This window comes from Coregonus clupeaformis, chromosome 15, assembly GCF_020615455.1.
Source record: "Coregonus clupeaformis isolate EN_2021a chromosome 15, ASM2061545v1, whole genome shotgun sequence".
NCBI lineage: Eukaryota > Metazoa > Chordata > Actinopteri > Salmoniformes > Salmonidae > Coregonus > Coregonus clupeaformis.
The window spans coordinates 17,911,887-17,926,782 of NC_059206.1; the positions used below are offsets into that span (position 1 = coordinate 17,911,887).

At 42.1% G+C, this 14,896-nt stretch overlaps 1 protein-coding gene across 2 annotated transcripts in view; it reads right to left on the reverse strand.

The window, feature by feature from the left end:
- Window positions 1–580: 580 nt before the first annotated feature.
- Window positions 581–14,896, reverse strand: part of LOC121582229 (phosphatidylinositol 4-kinase alpha-like) — a 56,509-nt gene continuing 42,193 nt past the window's right edge. For both annotated transcript variants that reach the window (XM_045225021.1, XM_045225020.1), the window contains exons 34-51: window positions 14,601–14,765; window positions 14,426–14,505; window positions 14,018–14,217; window positions 13,833–13,920; window positions 13,473–13,640; window positions 13,338–13,391; window positions 13,131–13,251; window positions 10,611–10,740; window positions 10,426–10,496; window positions 9,568–9,640; window positions 9,165–9,342; window positions 8,897–9,001; window positions 8,186–8,311; window positions 6,637–6,757; window positions 4,757–4,916; window positions 4,566–4,655; window positions 4,391–4,474; window positions 581–2,153 (exon numbers count right to left, since the gene is read on the reverse strand). In XM_045225021.1, coding sequence (XP_045080956.1) covers window positions 2,102–2,153; window positions 4,391–4,474; window positions 4,566–4,655; window positions 4,757–4,916; window positions 6,637–6,757; window positions 8,186–8,311; window positions 8,897–9,001; window positions 9,165–9,342; window positions 9,568–9,640; window positions 10,426–10,496; window positions 10,611–10,740; window positions 13,131–13,251; window positions 13,338–13,391; window positions 13,473–13,640; window positions 13,833–13,920; window positions 14,018–14,217; window positions 14,426–14,505; window positions 14,601–14,765 — 2,066 coding nt within the window. In that variant the 3' untranslated portion in view covers window positions 581–2,101. The remainder of the gene's footprint in view (window positions 2,154–4,390; window positions 4,475–4,565; window positions 4,656–4,756; window positions 4,917–6,636; window positions 6,758–8,185; window positions 8,312–8,896; window positions 9,002–9,164; window positions 9,343–9,567; window positions 9,641–10,425; window positions 10,497–10,610; window positions 10,741–13,130; window positions 13,252–13,337; window positions 13,392–13,472; window positions 13,641–13,832; window positions 13,921–14,017; window positions 14,218–14,425; window positions 14,506–14,600; window positions 14,766–14,896) is intronic.

Here is a 14,896-nt window from a genome sequence, read left to right on the forward strand (position 1 = left end):
CCCTTAGTTTTAGAGATGTTCAGGACCAGTTTATTACTGGCCACCTAAGATGCTTGTGGCAGGCAGTAATCTGGTGGATCTGAGACCATCCAACTGATTCTTCAAGGCCACAGGCTGTTTAATCCAATTCACCCACCTTACCCCCACACAGATCAGCACGCGGGGCAGAAATGCCTGATTTAGAGTCGCATGGGGCAGGAAGGCACGATAGGCCAGAACGTTGTTAACCAATAGTCTAAAGGTAAGCGTTAGAGCATCTGAGGACAGACCCTATTTTAATACTACTGGACATGTTTTCTTCAGCCCAGCTCACCACGAAGTGATGTTTGAATTCATTAATTAAAAAAGGTTACATAGGCCAGTTGGCAGGGGATGGGAGCAAACACTTTGAAACAGAAGAGTTGCTGCCTGAAAATACTCATTGTTGTTTATCTTTTGGAAAGCGTCTTTGGACAAGTGCAAACTGTTTAAGTGTAGTAGAGTAGCACCTGTCCTGGCAAGGATAATCCCATACCCAGGTCTTAATGACTACGTTTTAAAACAGCAGAAATAGATCAATGACACAGACACACACGTCAAGTGTTTGTAGCTGCAACTGGGGTTTATGTTTCAGCACTTCATCACAATTATACATAGGGGAGGGGGGTCTGTAACGTGCACACACACACACACGCACAGAGAGAGAGATTGATATTGTAGAACTTAGACCTGATAGCCACAAAGGTGCAGACAGTGGCTGACAGAGGACAGTGACAGTATAAAATAAACATTAAATCAAACAATAATAGTCCAATTAAAAATACTACAGCAATATACTCAGCCTTGTACAACTAGGGGTTAATAATGTAACAGCTCTTTCTTATTGGTCTGAAATGCATGTCTTGTTAGCCATTACAAACATACAGCACTCTGTAATATACTTCATATCACAAATCTGTAATACATACATAGGGTATTTCATCTTATACATCCAAGTAAAATATCCTTAAGTTAATTATAACATATCCATTCCGAAAAAAAATAATACATACCATTTAATCTAAAATGATAGACAGATGTAAGATTCATTATCTTTACAGACTATCAAGTAAAACATCTTCATAAAGACCGAAAATTTATACAAGTACAGCATGACGACAGCAGGGTTTTTGAAGGGATGACAGCAATCTCATATGTTGACACACATTAAGACGGTAACATCTTGCATAACATCAGAGGAGAGTAGTTGTTATGTAATTACACTTCTGTTTGTGCCAAGCATTAGAGAAATGGCTTTTTGGGTCTTCATAGCTTTCATCAACATCACCACCATCATAATAATAAACCCAAATCCTGTAGATTCAAGTAGAGGGTTGAAGGTGAAAATCTTTCTTTGTACAGAAAGAGGAATGTCTCCAAATAGAAATCACACAGACACGTTTAAGACAGCTACTAAATCCATGTAAGACGTTAATACTAGTAAAGGTCTGGTCTTGAGACATGCAGAGTTAGTAGGTAAACAAACATTGGTTTATCCTGTACTGGACCCAAGCACCTTGGAGCTGATACACACGGACACACACACACGGACACACACACACACACACACACACACACAGTATGTGATTGACTCAAGACAGATATAGTCACTAGCGCCACCATTAGAAATGTCCCCCGAGAGAAGATCTACTCTTATCGCTTTTGACTACTAAAGACACCCACACGCACACACACACACACAGTATTAGTATATGATTGATATGTGATATGTATTATGACAGTGAGATTTGCTGATTGTATTGGAGTTCAGTAACCGGTTGTGTGATTGCCTTTCGCAGGAATCGGCCGATTGGTTGGTTGGTTAGTTGATTGATAGGTTAATGTGAATTCTCTAGTCTGGTGTAACAGCTCTTGATCAGGGTCCAATCAGGTGGGTGAAATACGATGATCTATAAAGTGCACAAGATGCTTGATGCTAGCTAGCTAGCTAGCCGAATATAATTACTTTGTACAGGACAACCTCTGACCTTACAAATACAATAAAGCAGATGTTACTGCCTATATAGGGAATAAGGACTCATATCAGACAGGTCCAAGTATGTGATAATACTGCAGCAGGTCTTTAGTATGGGATCTGGTTCTGGTAATACTGCAGCATATCGTAGGTCTTGCTCCTGAAGAAAGACAGACAGAGAAAACAGACAGTTAGCATGTATAGCATGTGTATATAGACAGTTAGTTAGCATGTATAGCATGTGTATATAGACAGTTAGTTAGCATGTATAGCACATGTATACAGACAGTAAGCTAGTATAGCATGTGTATACAGACAGTAAGCAAGTATAGCATGTGTATACAGTTAGTTAGCATTTATAGCATGTATACAGTTAGCATGTATAGCATGTGTATACAGACAGTTAGTTAGCATTTATAGCATGTATACAGTTAGCATGTATAGCATGTGTATACAGACAGTTAGTTAGCATTTATAGCATGTATACAGTTAGCATGTATAGCATGTGTATACAGACAGTTAGTTAGCATGTATAACATCTGTATATATATATAGTTAGTTAGCATGTATAGTGTGTGTGTACAGACAGTTACAGTGAGGGAAAAAAGTATTTGATCCCCTGCTGATTTTGTACGTTTGACCACTGACAAAGACATGATCAGTCTATAATTTTAATGGTAGGTTTATTTGAACAGTGAGAGACAGAATAACAACAAAAAAATCCAGAAAAACTCATGTCAAAAATGTTATAAATTGATTTGCATTTCAATGAGGGAAATAAGTATTTGACCCCTCTGCAAAACATGACTTAGTATTTGGTGGCAAAACCCTTGTTGGCAATCACAGAGGTCAGACATTTCTTGTAGTTGGCCACCAGGTTTGCACACATCTCAGGAGGGATTTTGTTCCACTCCTCTTTGCAGATCTTCTCCAAGTCATTAAGGTTTTGAGGCTGACGTTTGGCAACTCGAACCTTCAGCTCCCTCCACAGATTTCCTATGGGATTAAGGTCTGGAGACTGGCTAGGCCACTCCAGGACCATAACGTGCTTCTTCTTGAGCCACTCCTTTGTTGCCTTGGCCGTGTGTTTTGGGTCATTGTCATGCTGGAATACCCATCCACGACCCATTTTCAATGCCCTGGCTGAGGGGAGGAGGTTCTCACCCAAGATTTGACGGTACATGGCCCCATCCATCTTCCCTTTGATGCGGTGAAGTTGTCCTGTCCCCTTAGCAGAAAAACACCCCCAAAGCATAATGTTTCCACCTCCATGTTTGACGGTGGGGATGGTGTTCTTGGGGTCATAGGCAGCATTTCTCCTCCTCCAAACACGGCGAGTTGAGTTGATGCCAAAGAGCTCGATTTTGGTCTCATCTGACCACAACACTTTCACCCAGTTCTCCTTTGAATCATTCAGATGTTCATTGGCAAACTTCAGACGGCCCTGTATATGTGCTTTCTTGAGCAGGGGGACGTTGCGGGCGCTGCAGGATTTCAGTCCTTCACGGCGTAGTGTGTTACCAATTGTTTTCTTGGTGACTATGGTCCCAGCTGCCTTGAGATCATTGACAAGATCCTCCCGTGTAGTTCTGGGCGGATTCCTCACCGTTCTCATGATCATTGCAACTCCACGAGGTGAGATCTTGCATGGAGCCCCAGGCCGAGGGAGATTGACAGTTCTTTTGTGTTTCTTCCATTTGCGAATAATCGCACCAACTGTTGTCACCTTCTCACCAAGCTGCTTGGCGATGGTCTTGTAGCCCATTCCAGCCTTGTGTAGGTCTACAATCTTGTCCCTGACATCCTTGGAGAGCTCTTTGGTCTTGGTGGAGAGTTTGGAATCTGATTGATTGATTGCTTCTGTGGACAGGTGTCTTTTATACAGGTAACAAGCTGAGATTAGGAGCACTCCCTTTAAGAGTGTGCTCCTAATCTCAGCTCGTTACCTGTATAAAAGACACCTGGGAGCCAGAAATCTTTCTGACAGAGGGGTCAAATACTTATTTCCCTCATTAAAATGAAAATCAATTTATAACATTTTTGACATGCGTTTTTTTGTTGTTATTCTGTCTCTCACTGTTCAAATAAACCTACCATTAAAATTATAGACTGATCATTTCTTTGTCAGTGGGCAAACGTACAAAATCAGCAGGGGATCAAATACTTTTTTCCCTCACTGTAGTTAGCACGTATAACATGTATATAGACAGTTAGTTAGCATGTATATAGATATTTCCTGTGACTGAGATGGGGTTATAGGCGCGAGGAAAGAACCTAGAGACTGGAATGGGACAAGGGCCATAGAGTGAGGAAAGGAGCGAGGGGCTAAAATGGGACAGGGCCATAGAGTAAGGAAAGGCACTAGATACTGGAATGGGACAGAGCCATTGGTGTTACCTGCTGCTGAGGAAGCAGCTCTGGATGACCTTGATGATGAAAGCAGCCGCCTCCTTCTCACTCATACTGGGGTTGAACCGCTGCCTGTGAACACAAACACACATGTTCAGAAATGGTCAAAAGAGACTTTGCAAAATGTAATCTATGCTCCCATGTGGTTTATTGATATACTGACTTGAGCAGTTTGATGGTCTGTCCTCTGAAGCATGGTAGTCCAGTGTCCAGCATCAGAGTGACCAGAGACACCACTGCATCCATGTAGGGCCTGACGGAGAGAGGAAAAACAAAAATCAGCTAAACCCAAAGAACGACAGTTTAGATGCAAATAAGATTGAGACACACCCACACATACACACACACTCTTACCTGACGGCCAGGTATCCCCTGACACACATCTCCATGAACCATTTGAAGGGAGTGGCCTCCATCTTGCCTCCCATGATCATCACCATCTCATCAGTGAGCTTGATGTCCGGCTCCCAGCCCAGATTACCACCAGGAGAACTCTCAAACATGAAGCCAAAGTCTGAAAGTATTTTGTAGCATAGAGAAAGTCAAGATATCAGACAGGGTAGGTGATATAAATAATACTCTGAGCAAAAGAGAATGAAGTTGTACCTCGCCTAGAAATTCATACCCCTTGACCTATTCCACATTATATAAATAATCCTCTAAGCAAAATATAATATTTTGGGATTTTCACCCTCCAGACATTATTCCCAAAAGGTCTTAATGATGAAAAGCCCATGCATGTTATGCTGTAAATGTGAACATGAATTAATGCCGCCACTTCAGACTACGCTGACGTTTTTTCTTGCACAATACCCAATAATTTATGAAAACTTACTTGATAGGTCGATGTCCTCATTGTGGTTTTACAGTCTTGTTTGATACGTTTTATGTACACACTTTATTAGAATACTTATGAAATGCACATTGTTATATTTGGTAACACTTACTTATTTTCCCTCGACTCCAACCCCATTCGATGCATTGAACGGATGTGGGTGGAGCAATGTCTACATAGGGGTGCAGGTTGTGAACACCCACAAAAGCTCTGACGAAGGCCTTGAGGCCGATACGCAAAGCTTAATAAAGAGCAGTGATCCTAGCAAGAGTAGTGTGCGGGTTTCTTATTTTTTCTCATACTAATACAATTACTCAGAGAAAGAGATTTTGTTTAAACAAGTAATATTCGTTTTTCTCAAAAAGGTAGGTGTCAAAATTATTGACATGACCTCTCACCATTACCAATAACAGGGGAGGTTAGCGTGTCTTGGGGGTATGATCTGTGACCCTTTCTCACTCATCATTATTCACGATTCATTCAGGATTATCCATAATCATGGTAGTGTCCACATTCATTTAGATGTTAAGGAACATTATATTCTTAATTACAATAAAAGTGACTCCAAAATGACACAATACATGATTTACCATTCATTTCTATTGGGCACAAAATAATCAGAGAAACAACCAAAACGAACTGCAAATGCATCCAACAAATATTAAACTTTTGACTACTTTATTTATTAGAATCTTTAGGGGTGTTGGGTTCTAACTTGAAATATACCTATTCCAGTCACTATATTAGAACTTATTCATTACGTTACATGTATAATACATGTACATGTTCAAATCAAATGTTGTTGGTGTTAGGTGTCAATGAAGGGTGAATAGGAACTTTGTGAATGGGAATTTACTGGATGTCACTGATAAACATCATGGAGAAGTGACTGCATAAAGAGGAACTGCTACCAGACTGCTCAACCTCAAAGATAACAGCGCAACAGTTGGGCAACACATAAGAAGTTCCAAGAAGTTGACATATAAATGGTTGTTTGATCATGTGCAAAGTGTGCTTGCAGCTGAGCCACCCAGTAGGTTGAATAAACTTGGTTTGAGTTTTCACTACTTGTCCGTTTGAGTCTTCACTTTGTTTATACAATAACTTTTTGATAAACATTTTTTATTACTTGTTAAAACAAAATCTCTTTCTCTGAGAAATTGTATTAGTATAAAATAATATAATTTCCCCCCATACAATATACCTCAGTATGTTCATTTTACTTTATACAGTCATTATTGCTCATCAAGGGTGTCCATCATTTCAGACCCCACTGTAAATTAAATGATTATCTTTCTTGTCCCAAAGAGAAATAAAGTGTCCCTTGCTATATTAAATGAATGATTGTGTGGATGAGGTTAAGGATAACATGTGGACTATGTTATGGATGATTTTGTACCTATGTGGATGAGGTGTCCCTTGCTGTCCAGCATGATGTTCCCGTTGTGTCTATCTTTGATTTGCAGTAGGAAGAGCAGCAGGCTGTAGGCTGCCATACTACGGATGAAGTTGTACCTCGCCTAGAAAGTGTGGGCGAGGGAGAGAGAGAATAGGTTGCGCCTTCTAAACACAATGTTTGTATATTAAGGCAACTGGTCCATTTTAATGACAATAAACATTCAGTGCCTTCAGAAAGTATTCATACCCCTTGAACTATTCAACATTTTGTTGGGTTACAGCCTGAATTCAAAATTGATTAAATATATATATTTTTCCCCCTCACCCATCTACACACAATACCCCATAATGACAAAGTGAAAACATGTTTTTAGACATTTTAGCAAATGTATTGAAAATGAAATACAGAAATATCTCATTTACAGCTGTGAGTCTTTCTAGGTAAGTCTCTAGTGTTCCACACCTTGATTGTGCAACATTTGCCCATTATTATTTAAAAAAGTATTCAAGCTCTGTCAAATTGGTTGTTGATCATTGCTAGACAACCATTTTCAGGTCTTGCCATAGATTTTCAAGTAGATTTCAGTCAAAACTAACTCGGCCACTCAGGAACATTCACTGTCTTCATAGTAAGCAACTCCAGTGTAGATTTGGCCTTGTGTTTTAGGTTATTGTCCTGCTGAAAGATCTCCCAGTGTCTGGTGGAAAGCAGACTGAACCAGGCTTTTCTCTAGGATTTTGCCTGTGCTTAGCTCCATTCTGTTTCTTTTTTATCCTGAAAAACTCCAGTCCTTAACAATTACAAGCATACCCATAACTTGATGCAGCCAACACTATGCTTGAAAATATAGAGAGTGGTACTCAGTAATGTGTTGTATTGGATTTGCCCCAAACATAACACTTTGTATTCAAGACAAAAAGTGAAATGCTTTATCAAATTATTTGCAGTATTACTTTAGTGCCTTGTTGCAAACAGGATGTTATTCTGTACAGGCTTCCTTCTTTTCACTCTGTCAATTAGGTTAGTATTGTGGAGTAACTACAATGTTGTTGATCCATCCTTAGTTTTCTCCTATCACAGCCATTAAACTATGTAACTGTTTTAAAGTCATCATTGGCCTCATGGTGAAATCCCTGAGCGGTTTAGGAAGGATGCCTGTATCTTTCTAGTGATTGGGTGTATTGAGTCCATGTAACTTATTATGTGACTTGTTAAGGAAATGTTTACTCCTGAACATATTTAGGCTTGCCATAACAAAGGGGTTGAATACTATTGACTGAAGACATTTCAGCTTTTCATTCATTAGTAAACATTTTGAAAAACATAATTCTACTTTGACATTATGGGGTACTGTGTGTAGGCCAGTGACAAAATAAAATCTCAATCTAATCCATTTTAAATTCAGGCTGTAACAACAAAATGTGGAGAAAGTCAAGTGGTGTGAATACCTTCTGAAGGCACTGTAAGTATATTGCTAAATAAGTGAAGAAATACCACAGAGGGTCAGGTCAGGGATGAGGGTTCAGGGGTTGGGGCACAGACATCTCACCTTCTGAAAGGCCAGAGTGGACTCATCTCCGTACTGGTTCCTGAAATAGTCGTACATCCCAAAGTCTGTCTGTCTGCCCAGCTGGTCACGGGACTTACAGTCGGGGATACACTCGATCACACCACACTGGACATAGAGACAGATACAGGGAAACCATTACTGTGATGCTACACAGCACAGAGTAACAAGACAAAGGGTAAAGTCTAAGGGTTAGGGTGTAGACATTTTAGCGCCCCCCTTGACAGCAGAAAGTAAAAATGGAAGTTTTAGAGAAGATTTAGCAATTTTATAACTAACTTCATGCAATTCTACTCATTTTGCCATGGGGCGGAGAGAAATACATGTATTTGCAGTCTTTAATATGATATATGAGTGACAGTGACTAACAAAATCAATGGGGGACCCCCACGTCGGTAAATCGACCATGATTACGACAAGTTTAGATAGCTGGCTAGACTAATTTACCAATAAAATAAATCTTAGCTGACATGGGCCAATTGAGTGACTGGCAGTGACTGACATAAGAGAAAAAAATCTAAATTGCACCTGGTGTATTCTACTATTCTAACTCTGAACAGTAAGTTGAGATTGCGACTGGGTAAAAAAGTCACGGTCTTAACTTACTGTTCAGTTAGAATAGTAGAATACACCAGGTGCAATTTCGAAATTGATCCGTAGGCCTGCAAAAAGGGGTGTGGAGGGTATTCTTACCCCAGGGGCTGTAGCCACCACTCTGTATGGAAACACAAACAGGTCCAGTCCCACCAGCTGGAAGATGTTCTTAAACAGACCAATGATCTGGAGAGCCAGCATGTCCTGGAAGGACAAAGAGAGAGGAAGACAGAGGGAGGGAAAGAAAAGAGGTATGGAGAGAATACAATTATGAAAAAATGCTGACTGCGTTTTTTGTATTGTTTATAAGTGCTGAGTATGTCAAATATGCTTGTGGTGTGTGTGTGTGTTGGTCTATCTATCGTACCTGTCTGCAGTCGTCGCCCACTTTAAAGATGGCAGCTTGCCAGACGATCCTGCGAGCTACGTCTTCGCCGTCCTCCCCGTCCTGAGAGTCTGACTGACAACGCAGACCCTCCTTCTCCAGCTCACTGACCCCACAACGCTTCACCTTAAACTTAGCTAGATACGGGGCCTTGGCAGCACTGGGGGAGACCGGAGACAGCAGTCAGATATACTGTACATCCTGTGAGATGGGTTTCAATTACTTTCTTGAAATAGCCGGAGAAAGGAATAGATTTCCACACACCATTGAATGCTCCTGTATGCTTTATTGCAACGTTTCAACTGGAAGGTCTTGGTCAGGCATGACAATCATCAATTAATCAATCAATTAATCAATCAAATGAATAAAATCAGTGAGTCAGTACCTTTGCATAGGTGTTCCAGACTTGTAGTCGATGTCTAGTACGATGGCCTCTGGGTTACTGGGCAGGTAGCAGCCTGGAGGATGGCCACCGGGGGACACACACATACACCTTACACTACTGCTTCCACTTAGCACAATCACAGATATAGGAATCAACCGCTTACAGAGGTCAAAACACCTAGGGCAAAACTATTCACATACTTACAATACACCTCACTGTAATCAAACATGCACCCCCACCCACACAGACATAGGCCTTTTCTAATTTGGGCAAGAGTTCGTCCTCCACCCTCTGTCCCCCGTCCTCTCTCCTCTGTGACCAGGAAACTGATAAGTGGTTGAGGAGATGTCAATTCGTTAGTAGGCGAATGGAAAAGTGTCCTCCCCTCCTCGATAGCCACCTTTCATTGAGGACAGTCATGTGTATCCTATCGGAATCCTTTGTGGAATAATTAAAAAATCTGCCACACCCCCTTTGAATCAGCTTTTGAAAGCATGCATACCCCCTTTGAAAGCATGCATACGTTTAAAGACAATATGCCACTTATCCTTTTATCTATCAAATGTCTTACACAACTAACTTAATTTGTATTTATCACTTTACACATTTATTTTGGGATCCACCCCTGTAAACGTCATTTGCCTGATGACGCGTGAGTGGAGAAGGAGATTCTCAATTCATACAAGCGCATTTTCACCCACGTTCCCTCTCCTTGCCGCCTCTCCTCGATTACCTTTGACCTTTTTCAAATGGAGGAGAGAGAGGACGGAGGAGAGAGGACGGAGGAGAGAGAGGACGGAGGAGAGAGAGGACGGAGGAGTTGAGAAAATCAAATGAATGTGACCTAGCTGTTGTTACCTGGCTGCACTTTGATGTCAGACAGAGCTTTGAGACACGCTCTCTTCCTCTCATCTCCCTTTGGGGTGGGCCTGAAAAACACCAACACTTCAACGTCCAAACACAAATTGGTTAACAGTAGCGGACTATATAGGGAATAGAGTGCGATTTCAGATTAGATTTGCCACAATGGGTGTTATTCTTACTTAATGATGGCAGATACGTTGGTGATTTTGTCGAAGAAGTCAAACTCTCTCTGGAAGAAGTCTTTAGCTGCACCAGACTGAGAGCCTATTATCTCCTCAACCATCTCCTCCAACAGATCCCCGATGTCAGCTACACAGAGAGAGAGAGAGAGAGAGAGAGAGAGAGAGAGAGAGAGAGAGAGAGAGAGAGAGAGAGAGAGAGAGAGAGAGACAGCGAGAGAGAGGGAGAGAGGAAGGAGTGGTAAGAGTGAGTGCATGTGTGTACATACAGTGGGGGAAAAAAGTCTTTAGTCAGCCAACAATTGTGCAAGTTTTCCCACTTAAAAAGATGAGAGAGGCCTGTAATTTTCATCATAGGTACACGTCAACTATGACAGACAAATTGAGAATTTTTTTTCCAGAAAATCACATTATAGGATTTTTAATGAATTTATTTGCAAATTATGGTGGAAAATAAGTATTTGGTCAATAACAAAAGTTTCTCAATACTTTGTTATATACCCTTTGTTGGCAATGACACAGGTCAAACGTTTTCTGTAAGTCTTCACAAGGTTTTCACACACTGTTGCTGGTATTTTGGCCCATTCCTCCATGCAGATCTCCTCTAGAGCAGTGATGTCTTGGGGCTGTTGTTGGGCAACACGGACTTTCAACTCCCTCCAAAGATTTTCTATGGGGTTGAGATCTGGAGACTGGCTAGTCCACTCCAGGACCTTGAAATGCTTCTTACGAAGCCACTCCTTCGTTGCCCGGGCGGTGTGTTTGGGATCATTGTCATGCTGAAAGACCCAGCCACGTTTAATCTTCAATGCCCTTGCTGATGGAAGGAGGTTTTCACTCAAAATCTCACGATACATGGCCCCATTCATTCTTTCCTTTACACGGATCAGTCGTCCTGGTCCCTTTGCAGAAAAACAGCCCCAAAGCATTATGTTTCCACCCCGATGCTTCACAGTAGGTATGGTGTTCTTTGGATGCAACTCAGCATTCTTTGTCCTCCAAACACGACGAGTTGAGTTTTTACCAAAAAGTTCTATTTTGGTTTCATCTGACCATATGACATTCTCCCAATCCTCTTCTGGATCATCCAAATGCACTCTAGCAAACTTCAGACGGGCCTGGACATGTACTGGCTTAAGCAGGGGGACACGTCTGGCACTGCAGGATTTGAGTCCCTGGCGGCATAGTGTGTTACTGATGGTAGGCTTTGTTACTTTGGTCCCAGCTCTCTGCAGGTCATTCACTAGGTCCCCCGTGTGGTTCTGGGATTTTTGCGCACCGTTCTTGTGATCATTTTGACCCCACGGGGTGAGATCTTGCGTGGAGCCCCAGATCGAGGGAGATTATCAGTGGTCTTGTATGTCTTCCATTTCCTAATAATTGCTCCCACAGTTGATTTCTTCAAACCAAGCTGCTTACCTATTGCAGATTCAGTCTTCCCAGCCTGGTGCAGGTCTACAATTTTGTTTCTGGTGTCCTTTGACAGCTCTTTGGTCTTGGCCATAGTGGAGTTTGGAGTGTGACTGTTTGAGGTTGTGGAGCGGTGTCTTTTATACTGATAACAAGTTCAAACAGGTGCCATTAATACAGGTAACGAGTGGAGGACAGAGGAGCCTCTTAAAGAAGAAGTTACAGGTCTGTGAGAGCCAGAAATCTTGCTTGTTTGTAGGTGACCAAATACTTATTTTCCACCATAATTTGCAAATAAATTCATAAAAAATCATACAATGTGATTTTCTGGATTTTATTTCCTCACTTTGTCTGTCATAGTTGACGTGTACCTTTGATGAAAATTACAGGCCTCTCTCATCTTTTTAAGTGGGAGAACTTGCACAATTGGTGGCTGACTAAATACTTTTTTCCCCCACTGTATGTGCGTGTGTGTGTAAGTACAGTCACAACCCAAATTATTGGTAAAGATGAGATAAAGATGAGCAAAAAAGACTGTATAAAATCAATTATAAAAACACTGAGTATATTGTATATTCTAAAAAAACAGGGAAAATATATTATTGTATACTAATACAATTTTCTTGCTGGAAGATCCACTTGCGAACAAGTATTAGCCTCCCGGCAGAGGCACCCAGGTCTTTGGCTAAAATGTCCTGGTACTGGGTAAATTTCATGATGCCGTGGGACCTTAACAAGGGCCCCAGGACCAGTGGAAGCAAAACAACCCCATAACATCAAAGATCCACCACCATATTTTACAGTAGGTATGGGGTTCTTTTCTGCATATGCATCCTTCTTTCGACGCCAAACCCACCACTGGTGTGCGTGGTCAAAGAGCTCTATTTTCATGTCATCTGACCATAGCATTGGTTCCAATCCAATGCCAATGCCGTTTAGCAAACTCCAGCTGTTTACATTGGGTGGATGACATGCAAATAGAGCCCTTTTTTAGAGCATTCAATATAGGTCAGTATTTGTATTATTTATTTCATACAGTCTTTTTTGCTCATCTTTATCAAGGGTGCCAATAATTTCGGTTGTGACTGTATGTGTGTGTGTGTGTCTCACGGTCTTTGTGGTGTGCCTCCTCGTCCAGGTAGATGTTAGTCTTCATGTTCCAGATGAACTGGTGGGCCAATAGCTGAGACTTCTGGGCCGCCCACAGGATGTACTCTCTCACATAGCCCATCTGCCAATCAAACACAAACTTATCTTTCACACACACACACATAGGATAATGTAGAAACACAGCAGCTAGTTAGTAGTGTCACTCACCTTGTCATAGCGCAGGGCCTGAACTATCTGAGGAATGTAAAACAAGATGGCATCCTAGAGAAGAAACAAATACATTGGGATAAGTGATGGTATAAAGTGTGTGTGTGTGTGTGTGTGCGTGTGTGTGTTTCGTACCGGAGGAAACGACCGTAGTACTTTGACCCCGTACTGAGCGGTGAGGGGGTGCGGGGGGTACATGGAGGAGAAGTAGGACAGGCCGGTGGGAGGGTCAGCAGGAGCCCAACACAGGATATGGCTCAGCTCTGGAGAGTCTGCATCAATGGTGTGCCACGTCACCAGGAACTGGAAAACAGACACACAATTATACTTTTTTTGAATGACAAAAAAACGTTCAATTAGAAACACCATCACTTTTAAACCTGAACTTTGCGGCTCTGACATAAAAAACATGTATTTCAACAAACATCTTTGAGGTATGATAAGCATTGGCCACTCCTGTGTAGCAGATAACCTGTAGTTCAGCAGTCGACTCACCTTGACAGCCTCAGGTACGTCGCTAACTGCTCCAGGGTCCAGCCTCACCAGCCGGGTCACCTCAGCCACGATCGAATCGTTCTTAAACCTGAACACAACAATTATTATTCAGGTGGAACCAATCTAAAGCTTTTCCATGTTTCCCCTCCGGGTATATGTGTCTGTGTGAGACTATGTGTGTATACCTGGCAGGTAGCTGCATAGCCAGATAAGGAGCTATACTCCAGGCCAGGTTGACGTTGTCTTTCCATTGTTTCTCACTGAGGCTGATGTACTTGGACCTCCAGTTGGCGATGCTTGTCTCCACTGACTGTTCTGTAGCGATGGCCAACTCCTGGGTGCACAGAGGGTTGTACCACGTAGTCAACCGCTCAATCTCACTGGCCTAGAGAGGGGGAGGGAGGGACGGAGAGAGAGTGGGAGGGAGAGAGAGAGGAAGGACATCAGTCCTAGCAACAAAGTGGACGGTTAGAATGTAGACTAACAGTAATTCAATAGCAAGGAGGGAGAGTCAAAGGGAATGTTCCTGTCAAGGTTTTCACTGTGTCTGAACTGAAACCTTCCACAGTAAAAATCCCCACTGTAGCTCTCACCAGTAAGGCCAGCAGCAGGGTCCGGCGCTTCATGTAGTACTTATGGAGCTGAGTCCCTCTGTTACTCTTCTTAGACATGCCTGGGGACAGAAAGGACAAGGTCAGATCTCTGTGTGTGTGTGTGTGTGTGTGTGTGTGTGTGTGTGCATTGCGTCTGTCCGTGTGTGTGTGTTACCTGACTTCTTGGAGGCGGTGGACATGCCAGAGGACAGAGGGTAAGTGTTGATCCAGCCACTCTGGCCACTCTGCTGGGAGCGGGAGCTGGAATCATGAGACATGGTGCTCCTGGGGTCCTGGGCCGTCATCACCGACAGACTGTTCAAAGACGGGTCCTGGTTGTCTACACACACAGACAGTCATACAGTGCCTTCAGAAAGTATTCACACCCCTTTACTCTTTCCACATTTTGTTGTGTTACAAAGTGGGATTAAAATAGATTTGTCATTATTTTGTCAATGATCTACAAAAAAT